This window comes from Poecilia latipinna, unplaced genomic scaffold (assembly GCF_001443285.1).
Source record: "Poecilia latipinna isolate Pla-1442-1.1 unplaced genomic scaffold, P_latipinna-1.0 Scaffold771, whole genome shotgun sequence".
In the NCBI taxonomy this organism is placed as follows: Eukaryota; Metazoa; Chordata; class Actinopteri; order Cyprinodontiformes; family Poeciliidae; genus Poecilia; species Poecilia latipinna.
Genome location: NW_015113387.1, coordinates 146,748 through 162,063, shown reverse-complemented (window position 1 = coordinate 162,063; position 15,316 = coordinate 146,748). Strand labels below are relative to the sequence as shown.

The 15,316-nt window shown below is 35.1% G+C and overlaps 2 protein-coding genes across 2 annotated transcripts; one reads left to right on the top strand and one right to left on the bottom strand.

Annotated features, from left to right (window-relative positions):
- Positions 1-2,642: 2,642 nt before the first annotated feature.
- On the bottom strand, positions 2,643-3,682 carry LOC106955844 (uncharacterized; the record flags this gene model as incomplete). Its single annotated transcript, XM_015046269.1, has 3 exons — positions 3,366-3,682; positions 2,937-3,324; positions 2,643-2,719 (listed from the first exon to the last, which is right to left on the bottom strand). Coding segments are annotated over exons 1-3 (711 nt in total), but the record flags the coding sequence as incomplete, so codon positions are not given.
- Positions 3,683-9,385: 5,703 nt separating this feature from the next.
- On the top strand, positions 9,386-10,422 carry LOC106955843 (uncharacterized). The gene is made up of 3 exons (XM_015046268.1): positions 9,386-9,440; positions 9,586-9,918; positions 10,007-10,422. The coding sequence occupies exons 1-3, from the start codon at positions 9,398-9,400 to the stop codon at positions 10,420-10,422; spliced, it is 792 nt and encodes a 263-aa protein (XP_014901754.1). The 5' UTR covers positions 9,386-9,397.
- Positions 10,423-15,316: the final 4,894 nt, after the last annotated feature.

The window sequence follows — 15,316 nt, the reverse complement described above, 5'->3', positions numbered from 1 at the left end:
GACTTACTCTGCCCTGGCATTTTAGTACGCGGTACATTTTACACCTTATTTTACAATTATACTTTATTTCTTTGTGTTCAGATCTATGTAAATGACACAGGAACATATGTGGCATAATAGGGGGAAAATGTGTTCAGCAGCTTATAAACAATGCAAACAGTGGCTTGTTTTGCTCTCAGTGGAACTGAAAGAATATTCTAAGTAAATAAAATGTTAAAAGATGACTTTACAGAATGATACAAAATTGTACAGACAAACAGTATTTTCAATCATTACTTTTCCAACAATGTAAGCTGTTTTAACTGTAACACAGAGAACTACTAGATTTTTATTTTTCATTTGTATTATAATAAATTAAATGTTTGATTTTTTTTATCCTGTGTTTTTATTTCTTAAAGATAGATTCAATATTTTGTTTAGTTATTACTCTTTCATGCAGAAGTTACAAGACTCCACCACAAACCCCGGCTGCTTTCCGGCCTTTCTCACATTTTGTGACCTTCTCATTGATGCCTTGTTGCACATGTTCACTTTTTTCATACCATGGGTTTCTCTGAAGTTTGTCTAAATGTTTTAAACTTTATAAAAAGAAAAAGAAAAACCGCAAGCGTTCCCTTTTCATTATGAAAAACTACATGCAAAAGTGACAGCAGCAAATAGAAACAGTTGCAGGCTGGTCTATTTTACCTTTGACCAACTGCTGAGGCTGTTTACTGAGAATAGATGCTCTGCAAGCCTCAACCAAACAGGAAGTGCGAAAAGAACAAAATGTAGCCCTATTATGCTCAAATTAGGTCATTAAAATCATATTCATTTTTTCTTGTGTATGTTTTTTTTTAATTATTTTTGTCAAAACAATTTTATAATTGTACATATTTTTTTAAAGAGAAAAGTAAAGGTTCACTTCAAAGTAAGCTAAATGGTTGGGCAGGAAACAAAGCATCTTTGTTTTCACACTTGTGTTTACCAAACCACAAGCAGTTGTGCTTAAGTTTCCATGCATCATTTCTATGCATTTGTCAAGCATTATTTTGTTTGTTGGAAGGTTGAACTTTGTGTTCAGTACCTCTGCACACTACGTTTTTATCCTCACGTTTTAGTTATACTCCAAATTTAAAAACGTCATACATTATGCCTGAATAATCCCACTAATGCAAATGTTTTTAATCTCATAAACATTCCTTCCCTCAGATATCTGAAGTTAATTCACATCTCCCATTTGAAATGTGTCATTTTTTTAAAATCATTACAGTATTTTTTTTCTGTGTCTACACAGAAAAACTGATATCATTTTTGATGTCATTTTTCTTACTCATGTTTGAATGAATATGAGAGGCGTCTTCTCATAACTGGAAGACTGATAGTCAAGTTTTTTTTCAACAGTTCCAGTTAAAAGGAGCTTTTCAACAGTTCCAGTTAAAAGGAGCTTTGTGATACTCACAGTGCTGCCCTGAAGTGAACCGCATGAACGATATGACCCTAAACATCTTTCCAACTATTCGGAGGGGATTTGCTAATGTAGGTAACATCAAAAGCATATTAAACTCTAATGTTAGTTTTTATTTACTGATTTTCAACACCACTCAGTCTGATTTAGCAGTGTAGAACATGTCCCACTTTTCATCACAAGAAAAGCATACTGCCTGTTATTGGGGATAAACCCAGGTACAAACTTAAAAATGTACCTGGGAAAACATTTCATGCACACTGTCAATTGTTTTTCAACGGATCTTTGAGTTTTGTCTATTCATAGTAATTGCTTGTGAAAGCAAAACTTGCTCCCTTCCTCTAAGAACTCTACCATTGTTATAAAGTACATTTAGTAGATATTAAAATAAAGATAACAAGCTGAGCAGAAGTTGATAAAATGAAATTGAAACCACTACACAATACACTTTGTGTAATACAGAATTGTTAGCATTTATTTGTTTAACCCGATGAGACAACTGACAACTAGTCATTTACACTTATTTTGGTCGACTTTGCATTGATACTGTAAAGAAATCATACAATTACTTTTCACCAAATACATCTTCTTCCTCTGCAACACTGGGCATAGCAAGCATAAAATACTTCCAAGCTATTTTGATATTTTAAGACAAAATGTAAGTGCAAGCTGAAACAGACACCAATGCAATACATTTATTTTTCACAAATTTAAATGCTGGTTTACTGGCCCCACTCTGCTTGTAGAGTGGATCACTGATGGACAACATCATCGCATGTGACAGTGGTGCAAGGACAATGATGGAGCTTCATTTTATTTCATTTCCATCTCTTTACTGTGTACTTTGCTCCTGTGGTTTCATTTTTCTATGAGAAAAAATAAAATGTTATTTTCAGCCATATAACACAGAATGGCATATAGGAATGATCATCATGATGTCATGTCTCATTTATTTACCATCTCATTTGAGTGACTTAGATTGGCATTTTCAGTATACATGAGGACACTAAGTTCTCCTGTAAAGAAAAGAAAAGCTTATTAATTCCTATGGATTTTGAACATACAGGTTCTCAATTTTATGCATTTAGAGTGTTACTCTCTACCCATTATCTATGTACTTTATCCCAGGAGGGTCCCAGAAAATTGCAGGCCTACCTTTGAGGTGTTGACAAATGTTTTTGTCTTTGTTGTTGAAAATTAATAGAAAAATCACAAAAACGCAAAAAGCCAACAGTCCTCCAAGTCCAACGACAAGAGGATTCGAATCTTTTTCTAGATTGGAAAAAAGAGCAAACAGAAATATTAGACAGAAATATTAGACAAAATATTAGACAACATGGTAATGATAATTGAATCATCATTGAGTTGCAAGACCACATGAATTGAGATCTCCGATTGGCATGAAACTTCCCAGCGAGTTGTTGAGTGGTCCAAAAAGGACAAACCAAAGTAATATATTTATGAAAAGTAGAAAACACAAAACACATACTCATCTCCACTTTGGTTCCTTCACCGATCACGATTGATCCACATGCTACCACAGCGCTGTAGTAAACTCCAGCATCAGATGAGTCTCGTACAGATAAACTGTAAGAACAGCTTCTGTCCAGGTCTTTGTCGCTGATGTTCCTCTGGGTATAAATGATGCCTGGATGGAATCGTTCTGATTCAGTTCTGAACCAGTACATACTGGGTTTAGTTGGACACTGGGACTTTTCTTTATTCTTGGAGAGAAGTGAACACTGGAGATTTACTGTCTCTCCTTGGTGAACCAACCTTGAATTTGGATGTTGTTTCAAGTAGAGAGATTTCTGCTGTTTATCATCTGCATGGTAAATATCACAGGAAACACAGTTAATGAAAAATACATTACATGTCAGTGAATTTTACAGGCAGAAAACATCATCTTACCATTCACAGCGAGGAAAGTGCCACTGGTGAACTTCTGTGAATATGTTGTTCCAATGTGACATAAATATGTTGCTTCATCCTCTTTGCTGATATTGAAGATAGTGAGATCATAACGAGACCCTTTGATTGTTATTGCAAAGTGAGAGCCTTTAAATTTTTCACTTATCGTTGGTTGACCAAGAATCACAGAACCCACTGTTTCAACCATATATCCAAGAGATTGTTTATACCAGTAAACAAATTTAAGATCCATCTCAGAAGCTTTGCAGTCGAATGTGATATTGTCACCGACGTCTACCAGAGTTAAGGAGATCAGGTGGGAAGCCTCAACAGTATGAATTAGAGCTGTAGAAAATACATTAAAAGTACATGCTCATTATTTTGAAAACACAAGAATGTTTTCCATGTAAATAGTAACTCAATATGATTATTTTCTTTTTTCAAAAATAACCTACCAGTCGTACTGAAAAACAAAATTAAAGCAGCCACCCTGACAATCATCGTGGTACAACCTTTTCTCACACAACTAATGTCTTGTTGCTCAAATGCAGAGTTTAGTTCGAAAGGTAATGGAATATTTTCTGGACAGTGATTGGCTGAAACGCTGAAGATAGCCTGCCCACCGTATTTGGTATGCTGATGCCTTTTTCATTTTAAAAGGTTTTCTAATCTAATGATTGATTCTTGAAATTCTGTGAATGTTTGTTCGTGAAAAGTTGTTGTAAAAAAGCAAAACATTTATAGAAAGTGAAGCTAATGTGCTCTAAACCTGAAAACTTTGAAGATGCTGAAAAGGGAGCAACTTTGAAAGCGGCTTATGATATGACAGTGGAAATTTCAGTTTAAGTTGTATAACTAAATGTTTCTTTTGCGGATATAAATGTTGCTTTGACCTCAGTCATTTCATATGCTACTTAGTCGCTACAAAAAATCTGAAATGGACAAACAAAATCCTGACATTTATTGTACAGGTGTGCCCTTTTGGGCCCTTTGGCTGAAATTAATGAATATTTTCAGTACACTCTTAAAGGATTTACAGGTTCTTAGTGCTTCAAAATGTCTGTCATGGTGAAGTCCCTCAACCGCAGAGACATCACTGCTTGAAATATCACATTCTTTGTGCTGAAGACATCCCTGGCAAAACCTCTGCAATAAAACTTAGAGCTGATCAGATAAGAACTGATTCCCACTAGAAAAGTAAGGCCTGAATCCCAAAGCCTTGACTCTGTCTACAGAGGCCTGTTGTGGTGCCTCTCCATTCCTCGACAAGAAAGTTGCTTTCCTCAGAGTTAAGTTTCCAATCTAAAGTACAAGAAGTTCTACTGAGAACCCCCCTGCTGGGATGCCACGTTATACCTGCCGAAAGAGAACAAGTTTTTATCCTGTTCCATCAATTTTTGGATTTTGGATATTGCTTTAACCCGACTGATAATCGACTCACAGTGAGACCGATTCATTGTCTGGACTGTTAGATTAAGGGCTATTGTAAATTGCCTTTCTATTGCATGCTTGCTTAATGTTTTGCTGATTATTTGCTGATATTCTTATATTATGTTGTTGCTTTGCTTCTTGAAGTCACATGTCAGAGAAAGTCTCGGACCAGAACAATCTAATTCAGTGCTGCTGGGATACAATGGTTCTCTTTCAGCCAATCTCTAATCTCTTTCTCCTTCTTGTTCCTGCTCCTTTTCTTTTCTTGATTACACACTCAAATCATATCTACTAAGACCACATTTTCTTCGTCCAACCTAAATGTCAGCCCTCAACATGCATAGTTACACGATTCAAAGTATCTGAGTCTGAACAGTGACCTGACCTCCTCTCCTTTTGGGTTGGGTCTTGATCCTCCCTCACCAAAGGGTGGAGCTACTCTGTCTCACATCCCTGTTATGCTGCGTTTATGGTTCTACAAATCTGATTTTCCCTTACTTTATGTCCCTTAAAAAAAAAATAAAAATCCCTCTTTTTTCTGCGATCTGACTGAATTCCAGTTATCTTTATGTCATTCAGATGTTCTGAGAGACATAAAATTATCTTCACTTGGGCATATATGATTTTGGTTGCAACTTTTAGCACCACCTTTTGAGATGAGACTTTCCATCACCTCCACGTGACTGCGTTTCTGAAAGTGACAGAGCTACTTTTAGATCAGTGGTGTGACCGCAAACACCTCCCCACCGCTCCACCTCTCGCCCCTCCCTCGAAAGGGACGGACAGGAAAAAGTAGGTGGGCCAAAATGGGGTGGAGCTTTTAAACATACATTATACTAAGTTCATTTTTTATTGTTTGTGTGAAGCATAAAGTCAAAGTGCACAACTCAAACCAGTGCCATTTTATACATATGTGAGTGAAAATGCCTTATTGTTAGATAAAATTATTTACATTTGAAGAGAAAAGGAGTGTTGGTGCCTTTCTTGAAATATTTTACTTGTAGTGTTGAAAGATTAGCAACTTTATTGCATATTTGTTGAGATGGTGTAATATTTATCATTAATTGTGATACCTTAACATCTTCAGCATTTACAGATGACCCTGAAATGTGTTTCAATGGTTTATGACACTATTTTATACACAACTCACGCCAGGCCAAACCGATCACAATGTCAAAATAAAATAAATCTGCAAAGGCTGTACTTATCTTATTTCCAGTGCAATGCTTGAGAATTTGCAAAAAATACTCTCCACACAATCATGTTTGTTTCCATTAATGTTTGTATGCAATAAATACAAATTAGTTCTAAAATAATGCTTCACATCATCACTTTCTCTTAAATCTATCCATGTTGCAATGTAAATATTACATATTTGAGATTTTATCACCTCATAAACTCTCTTTGACATATTTCCCATAGTCACAAATAAAGCAGGTTTCCGCAGCTATTCTGACAGAGTGGAGTTGTGGTGAGAGGTTCAGACCCCTTCGACCGACCACAAAACTTGTTTACTGTGAACAGATGCATCACACGCTTTGCTTCAACTGGGAAAAAAAAGTCAGAAAAAAAGCTCAATCACATTAGTTTAACTGTAAGGCTGATATTTCCCATGTTAGTTACTTTAAAGTCAAAATTAAAACATGTTAATGAAACAGGTATTTTTTTACTGAAACTTATAAAATGTTTTTATACCTGTAACAAAACATAAAGAAATGCCTTATAAAAAGCATAACATTCTTGAAAACATGATTACAAAAAAAAACTTTCACAAAAGCAACCTTGGTACAACAAATAAAATAAATCTAGCGAGCAGTGAAAGAAAGAACGCTTGAGTGAAAATAATTCAAGACAACTTAATTTTGCATTCATGAATTTGTGCTTATTTTTTGGGTAATGTTCGTTTTAACACTATTATTGTGTTACTTTGCTCGTATCTTTTCATGCAAACTAAAGAACGGTTTACGTGTTTGTTCATCAGAGTGAAGCTGCAGCTTGGACAGGAAGGAAAGCCCCTTTGTTTTCACACCCTCGCATGAACAAACCACAACCACAGCAATGCTCAAATTCTCATGCAGCGTTTTATGATTTCTGTCAAACTAGATGACTGAAAGTAGTTCTATGCACAAAATTAAAATAAAACAACTAATAAAACACATAATAATAATAATAATAATAATAATAATAATAATAATAATAAGTCATTAAATCATTAAATCATTAAATACATGTTTATATTTATTTTACTACTTGTTTAAATATGGACATGGCATTTTGTTCAAATAATTGAAGTAATAAATATCTGAACGTGTTCCTTGTTTTTTGGATACTTCCTGTAGTTTAAATACACGACTTGACTTTTGAAGTTGACCATTAGTTAAGCCATAAATCAAACTGATCTAGTCTGGAGTGTGGCCAACTACATTCTTCATCTGCTTGGAGAAGGTTTGATCTTCACACTATTTAGGTTTTTGCTTTTTAAAGATAATTTCTATGATGATATTTTATAATTCAGAACATCTGGGATTAAGTTGAACTTACTGAGACAAGTTTATTTTTTTATTATTATTATGTCATTAGCTCAGTGCCACCATATTCATCCCGATTTATAGACATACCTGTTAATGTTGTCTGTTTTCTGACTTCAAGCTAAGTTTTGGATACCAGTCTTTTAGGACTTTAGAGCTGTCATCTGCTTTTCAACACAGATATATTTATACTTCAGTGACCAAGCTGCTCTGAAGTGCAGAGAATGGAAAGTGTGCCCACAAACACCTCCCTAACTCTTTCATCTATGCTCCACCCACTTGTGCAGTGAATAGGAGGAGCTTCCTTCAGAAGGTGGAGCTTTTCAGTTTGAAAATGTCTTTGTGTTATTGCATCAAAGGATCTTGTTCCTATTGTTTCTAATGAAGTGCAGATGCTTCACACTGTGACTTCACTAAGTGGTCCAGACATCACTGTAGGGTTATGTATTGGGGAGTTTTAAAGATAATCAGAAATATATTTATTTTAAAGAGTGCAGCATAAATCCCCTCAAACCACAACACATTACAAGCAAGGGAGTTCTTTTGTGTTTACTGTAAATCAGTTTTAAACTGAATTTAATGGGGGTTTTTTACATCAGATTTTATATTTATTAGATATGAAATGCATATTTAGATATCTGAGTAGTGAAATACTTTCACCATCCACTGGTTAGACGGATAAAGTGACTCAAGAGGCAAACTTTTGGGTTCATCCCTGGACAAAGACTCTATTGCTCTTTGTCCAGAAATGTATTTATATTTTACAGATAATACCAAGCAGGCATTTTAATGTCTTTTTATGTCTGAGAAGAGTTAACTGCACTATTGAACGAGGGAAGCCAACTATTCAGGATATTCACAGTGGCCTACCTAAACGTACTATACATTAAATTTTACCTAATAACATCAAATGTACATGAGCCATCATTAACAACCCAAGTCATCCCCACATACAAAAGAATCGAAGGAAATTACTCCACAAAGAAAGATTTGGGTAAAATATTGGAAAAGTCAGAAGAACTAAAAATATTAGTTTGACGCCATCTGACTGGACATATTCTTGTCGTATTTCCTTGGCTTATCCAAATTTTTTGCACCAAACTTTATTAAAGCTCCAACAGCAGTGGAGTCTCCAGCCACAAGCATTCGTAGAGACCATTACTGTTGGGCTTATTACTTGTGTTGGTAAGGGAAAATATACTTGTCTTTCTGAAAGTTATGCGAGGGCTAACTAGAGTCACTGCTAGTTACCTTTTTGAGAGCTCTTGTGATTTATTTTTGACCAGAATGTTCGGTTCAGAAATATAGCTGTATGTTTTCCACAGTAAGACTATTTTTATGAAAGTCTCTTTGCTTTTCCATCACATTGTCCATCACATTACTGACCTCTGCTGTCAATTTTATGTCATTAGGAATATTAGAAATATTTTTACAGAGAAAAATGCTTACATGTTTAATCCCAATTTTACCCACTGAAATTCATTTTGTAGGAGAAATTTTGATTTTGGTCAAGATAAAAGTAAGTTCCTTTGGGTCAGAGGTTATGGTGCTGAGATTGTTGGCTTGATTTCTATTGCCTGTCCTGTTCCATTCTGCTCATTTGTCCATAATCCTGTTCCTGTTGATTGTTATGATTGCTATGTTTAGCCGGAACATATTAACTATATTGTTGCTATGTTATCAATCTAATCAATTCTATATTAATAGTTTGTTAATAGGTTGCTATGTGCAGACAAAAATGGTAACATCAAAACAGGTCAGGTATTTCTGAAGAGACACAGAGAATAACAATCAAATAGCAAAATAAACTTTAAGACCATTTTTATCTGCTGAGATTCAATTTTGGTTTTATGTTGTCAAACAGAGCTGATTTTAGGCAATCACACAAGGAATTTTGTGATAAAGCTTGCTTGGATGAAGCTAGGTTAGAAAATTCAGATGATTTATGTAGATAACAAACACCATAAGTGGCCAATCAGATCACACTAAATAGTTCCCTCCCCCTGAACGTCATTGTATTAGTTTGACCCATCCTATGATCCTCTGTACTGTACACAGTCTGAAGAGGGATAGTGACAAAATGCCTTTAATCGTATTTTTTCTGCTTATGATCAGAGCTGGCTGTGAGTATGAATGAAATCTACACTAAATACGTATATTTTCATGAAACAGAGATCGCACCGTCCATATGACTTTAGCACAGTGAAGATATTTTGTCTTCTCTTGTCAATAGATATTGTGTGATGAAACTATTTTTTCGTATTGCAGGTTGTACTGAAGAATTTAAGTTTGAAGTAAAGACCGCAACTGTTGGAGAAAATGTGACCCTTAGCTGTCCACACCAGACCTCCGCTCTCTACAGAGAAACTTTGTATTGGATCCGACTTGTTTCTGGAAATTGGCCTGAATTTCTCGGAGCAACATTTAACTTCATGGACGATGATGTTTCCAAGATCTCTCACATTCAGACAAAACAAGAACAGGGAACATTTCTTCTACATATTAATAAAGCCAAACGCAACGACAACGGACTCTACTACTGTATTAAAATCAGACAACTTGATTTCATATTTATTAATGGCAATGTTCTAAAAGTGCAAGGTAATACAATTAATAAATTACTTACAAATCATATTATGAGTAATTTTCTTTTAGTTGTGAGACTGAGACATGTTTTTTTGTTTTCCAGGACTAGAATCAGATATCACTGATATCATCCAGATGCCTCCATCTAGCCCAGTTTATCCAGAAACCCGCGAGACTCTTCAGTGTTCAGTTCTCTCTGACTCTGAGAGGAAACCGTGTCCAACAGATAACAGGGTTTACTGGTTCAAAGCTGGATCAGATCATTCTCATCCCAGTTTACTTTATCTACAAGAAAACAGTGGAGATGAGTGTGAAAGCAGTCCCGAAGCTCCCTCTGCACAGAGATGTTTTTACAACTTCTCTGAGACCTCTGACGCTGGGACTTATCACTGCGCTGTGGCTGCATGTGGACAGATATTATTTGGACATGGAGCCAAGCTCCATTATGAAGGTAAAAGTCTTACATTTCCTCTTTATCAGATAATTTGCTTCAACTATGGTGACATAGGAAGTATATAGCAGAGTACTTTTATTAGAAATGTCGCTGAGCAGTTAAAGAAGCAGGTTCTGCATGGCTACCATAAAGTAAAATAGATGCAACGTAATGAATAAATGCATGCAATACTTTATCCAGAAATGGGATAAAGTAAAATCTAAATGTTCTTTTTAGTTGCCAATAATTGAATGTCTTGAGGTACGCTAAACTATTTACGCTAGCCGGTTGTACATCGTAATAAATGATTTTATATACCTATTTTTATATACTCACTGAGCATTTTTCAAGAGATATAAAAATGACAGTGTAATAACTAATGTTAATCTGTAGATTTGAGGTTTTATTGACAATATTTTAAGATCTAAGGACCACATGACTTATCTATGTAAAGCATATTAAATATACCAGACTAATCTTATGTTTAAGCGTAAGTATTTGTAAAGTATTGTTTATTGTTCCTCATAAAGTCCATAACCAAACAAAATATCCTTTATCAGACAAACTATTTCCAATTTACAATTAATGACACTTAATGCCATTTTTTAATATTTGTATATATAAAAATAATCTTGGACTCATGTTTAAGTTTCTTCTTGTTGTTTTCTTTGCAGCAACCACCACTTGTTCATCGCTGGTCAACATTGTCTTTGGATTTGGCTTGGCCATCAGCCTAATTGTTTTAGCTGTCCTTATTTGTGCCATAAAGGAAAGCAATGGCAACGGTAACCTAAGTCATTCATTTTTTTACACAAAAAATCTAATTGATATGTTCTACGTAATTAACATTTTTTTTTTCCTTTCTATTTTTCTAACTTCAGTTTCAGCAGCCCAGCAAGCAAAACAAGTGTTGTTCAAAAAATGGCAGTCAAATATTTACTCTGCCGTCGTCTTCACAGTAATGAATGACGATAATGGAACAAAGAAGACAAACACGGAGACAAAAAAGATCTATGCTGCTGTTATGGAATAAAATGCTAAAGCCAACATCTGAAAGGATTTTGTAAAGTTGCAATTTTAGTATGAAAACCATATGCAACCAGTCAAATGTTTTTCATAATTTTCATTAAATGTATCAGCTTTTTGTGTTTTATCTTAATTGAACAAATCTGACCAACAGCCAAAACAGAGATTTATTATGTAAATAATAAACACGGACAGCAAAAACAAGATAAGATTGCATTCACTGCTGGCTCTAATTCAAATTCAATGATAATCTATGAATGCTTGAAGACTGGGGTGCATGTGTGAAAATTGTGATTGGCCTAAAGATGAGATTTTCTGATTGGAGAGAACAACACAGGTGTACAGAAAACTGAAAAAAACAACATCACTGATTTCAATAAAAAAAAATCAAATTTATAGCAAGAGATCTTGTTTCAAATATTCATATGCTACAAACAGATATTGTGATAATTGTTTTGTAAATTTTAAAAAGCTGGTGTTTTGAACCTGTCACTTCATTTTATTTTCTATTTTTATATTTTCTGTAATCTAAATAAAGTGTAAACGAACAGATTGCTTTAGAAGTACAAGTGCTTTTTTAATTAACTTTGACACCTACATAACAACTTGCTAAGAATTGGGGGAGTTTTCCTTGGATGTACTCAACTTTGCTGCTCAACCTACAAATGCACTTCTTGCAAATATGGCCCCATTTAAAAAAAAAAATAAAAAAAAAAACTTACAACCTTTACTGAGCTCCTAAACTGGCTTATTTACCTGAATTTAAATACATAGTATTTGCCATGTTTATTATGCATAGACTGAGTATTGATACTGGAATATGTTTTGCAGTTCAGGATATGTTGCTTATAGCTGAGTGCTGACCCTGAGTGACTGCAGCTGAAAAAAGTTGTTGCCAGTTGAGGTTTCTGTCATTCTTTATCTGTCAGACATTATTGCAAAACTACTATCTTGTGGTTTTTATTTTTTGTTTTTCTCACTTTCTATTTGACTGAAATATATATCTTTGTGAACTTTTAATATGCCCCTTTGACAGTCTCTGCCTATAATCCTCACCTGGTAGTGTCCTTCTTACAATCTTATTGTACTGCAAGAGCATTTGTTTGATTACACTGTGTGCTCTTTAGCCCAGCATGATGCCTTTTATGGATGCAACAGCAAGCGGAAGCAAGGCTAATACAACCCACAAAATAAGTCTCTGGTTTTGTAAACATGTATCTTAAATTTTTTTAAATGGTAAATGTACTGAGATATATTTGTTTTTCTTTTAATGGACGTACCACTCTATGAAACCAAAAACCACAGAAACATGAGCAGTAAAGCAGCTACACTCACTGTCAAGAGATGCAATAGGCCATTTCCCGCCTTTTGACCAACCTCTGAAGCTGTTTACTCAGAACAGACCTGACTATAAAATCCACCACATATGAAGTGAAACAAAGTTGCAAGAGGTATCATCAGCCTACCATGTCATCTTTACCTAAATAATTGTTTCAGTGATTGATCAGAGGACAGCCAATGGCTCTATAAATAGGAAAGTAGTTTAGATTCACTATGAAACCTATGAAGAGAAAATAGCAACACATTTAGTGAGAGACATAGAGAAAGAAAGAGAGAGAATCAAAGCATGAGCAACTCTATTCATACTGTTGTATCCAACAGTCACTGTTTTGATCAACAGGTTTCATTGTTTCATTAATTTTGATCTGATTTTATTATTCAGAAATCTTACATTTTTTTCTCACCATTATTGACCAGCCAGCAGGTTAGAAGCAGGCACCAAACAAGAGATGAGGCAGGAACGTATGAGATGCAGCACAGGATGACGCCTACAGTCAAACCAGAGGAGATGTGGTTATACCACTCAGGTGCTTTATGTTGTAAAAAGGTACAGTCTGACCACATGTTTTGCCCTTTGGTCAGCTGCATGCTGAGTCAAAAGAAAACCACAAACCAGAATGTTCCACTCTGTTTGTAACTACAGTTTTGACCTTTACAGACTGATCACTTCATAAGCTGGTGCACTTGCTGCTCAGTTCTCCACTCTACTCTGAGTGTTGCTGTTGAACTAGTCTGTTTAATCACGCCAGATATTTCTCATGATTCACAATCAGCTTCTTTCTTCTTCACAGAAAGGTTGGCTTTGATATTTCAAAACCAATTTTATAAAAGTAGTGTCGAGGGAGAGCAGTGAGTATACAACATACTCTGAACGCTCGGCAGCACATTTCCTGACTGTGTCGGTGGGCCATCAGCAGAGATCTGCAGCTTTTATTTTGACTCATTTACACTCAGTTCATCTTATTTTTATTTTATTTCTTGGCCATATGTTGCATCATAAGATTGAATACATATTATTTTCATGAATCAAACAAATGACTTACTATGGATGCTTACTTAACTTATAACATTTACCAATACATACAATAAGGAATTATTTGAAACCTATTACCATGTATGTTATTTGTTGTTTAAGGTTGTTTTTTTGTTTGTTTTTTGTTGGGGTTTTTTTTTTGCCAATTGCATTGCTTTACTTTATTTCTTCCCTATATTATTACAAAAAAACTGTTTGTTACAGTTACTGACCTGTAGGGGCACTCTTCATGAGAGAACTCCCCCTTTATGTTTCATGTCTGCTTTACTGCCACTTCTGAGATTTGTTGCAACTTGTCAGCCACTGCACAAAGAATAAAGAATCAAGGTGGTGTGCTACTTTTCCCAAGGTTTTGCTCTGCAGAGATGTTGTCTGCAGCTGTTGTGCACATGTGCTTTGTGTGTGTTTTTTGTGTGAATAAATATGTACATGTGTAACACTCGCTATGTGTTTACAGTTAATAAATTTGTAATAAGACCAGAGCTAGGTTCGGCTACTGGAGTAGTGAGAAGTGTAGTTTGAATTAATGACCACAGACCAAAGAAAATTAAGTTAAAACAGTCGGCTTATTATTAGTTTAAAGAACAATAAAAGAATAAACAACAACAATGTTACACAATTAACACACAATGACACAAATTCAAAAAAAGAAAAATAGTTTCCAGTTCCTTTCAGAGTATTTTATAAATCTAAATTAAGGATACTATTTATTTTACCTAGGTTATAGTTCTATTTAGGTTCTAGTTAATACTATTTAGTTCTATTTAAGTTCTAGTTAATACTATTTATCTATTTTGATTTACAGTTTGTTTTAATCTGTTTAATCTATTTTAATTCTTTGGTGTTTCCCTTAAGGAGTTTAAAAAAAAAACAATAACAGCAAAACAACAACACAGCAGAACAATTCAGAAAGGACAGATCAAACTGTGCTTCAGATTGATGTCTTGTTTCTTCCGATGATCCAACAGTTAATTCTGTTTCAGTGACCCACTGCTAATACGCATGACAACATGGGCAGGTCGTACCAAATTGCAGGGTTGGCAATGTCCAGCAGAAGGCGTAGCTCCTACTTGATGGTCATTAAGCTTCCGGGTTGGCTCGCCATCTCGTTCTCCTTAGAAAGATCCAATTCAGTGATGATCCGAGACTCTTTAGGAAGATCCAATTCAGCGATGATCCGAGACTCCTTAGTCCAAATCCCAGCCGAACGAAAACAAAACAAAACAACAACAACAAAAAAAAGCCAAGTCCAGTTCCACAACACAAAAAAAATGATCCCGAACGCAGTCAGGGTGAGAGAAAAAATATGGGAAAAGCTCCTTCTCCAGAAATAAAAAGAACAAACTCGTCTTAGATAGCAAATCAGCTACGAGTGGTCAATTTATCTTTGTCTTTTCTTTTCAGCACAATCCCGTTTGCTTCTGCGCTCTCTGCTTGCTTTACGCTCTCTGCTTGCTTTCTCACGTCAGAGAACGTAGCAACCCGATTGGCTGAAGCTAGTCACGTGGGTTACACATAAGTGTGACCCTTCAGAATAAGAGAATAACAATTTTAAGATCGATTAATTCCCTATTTATTTT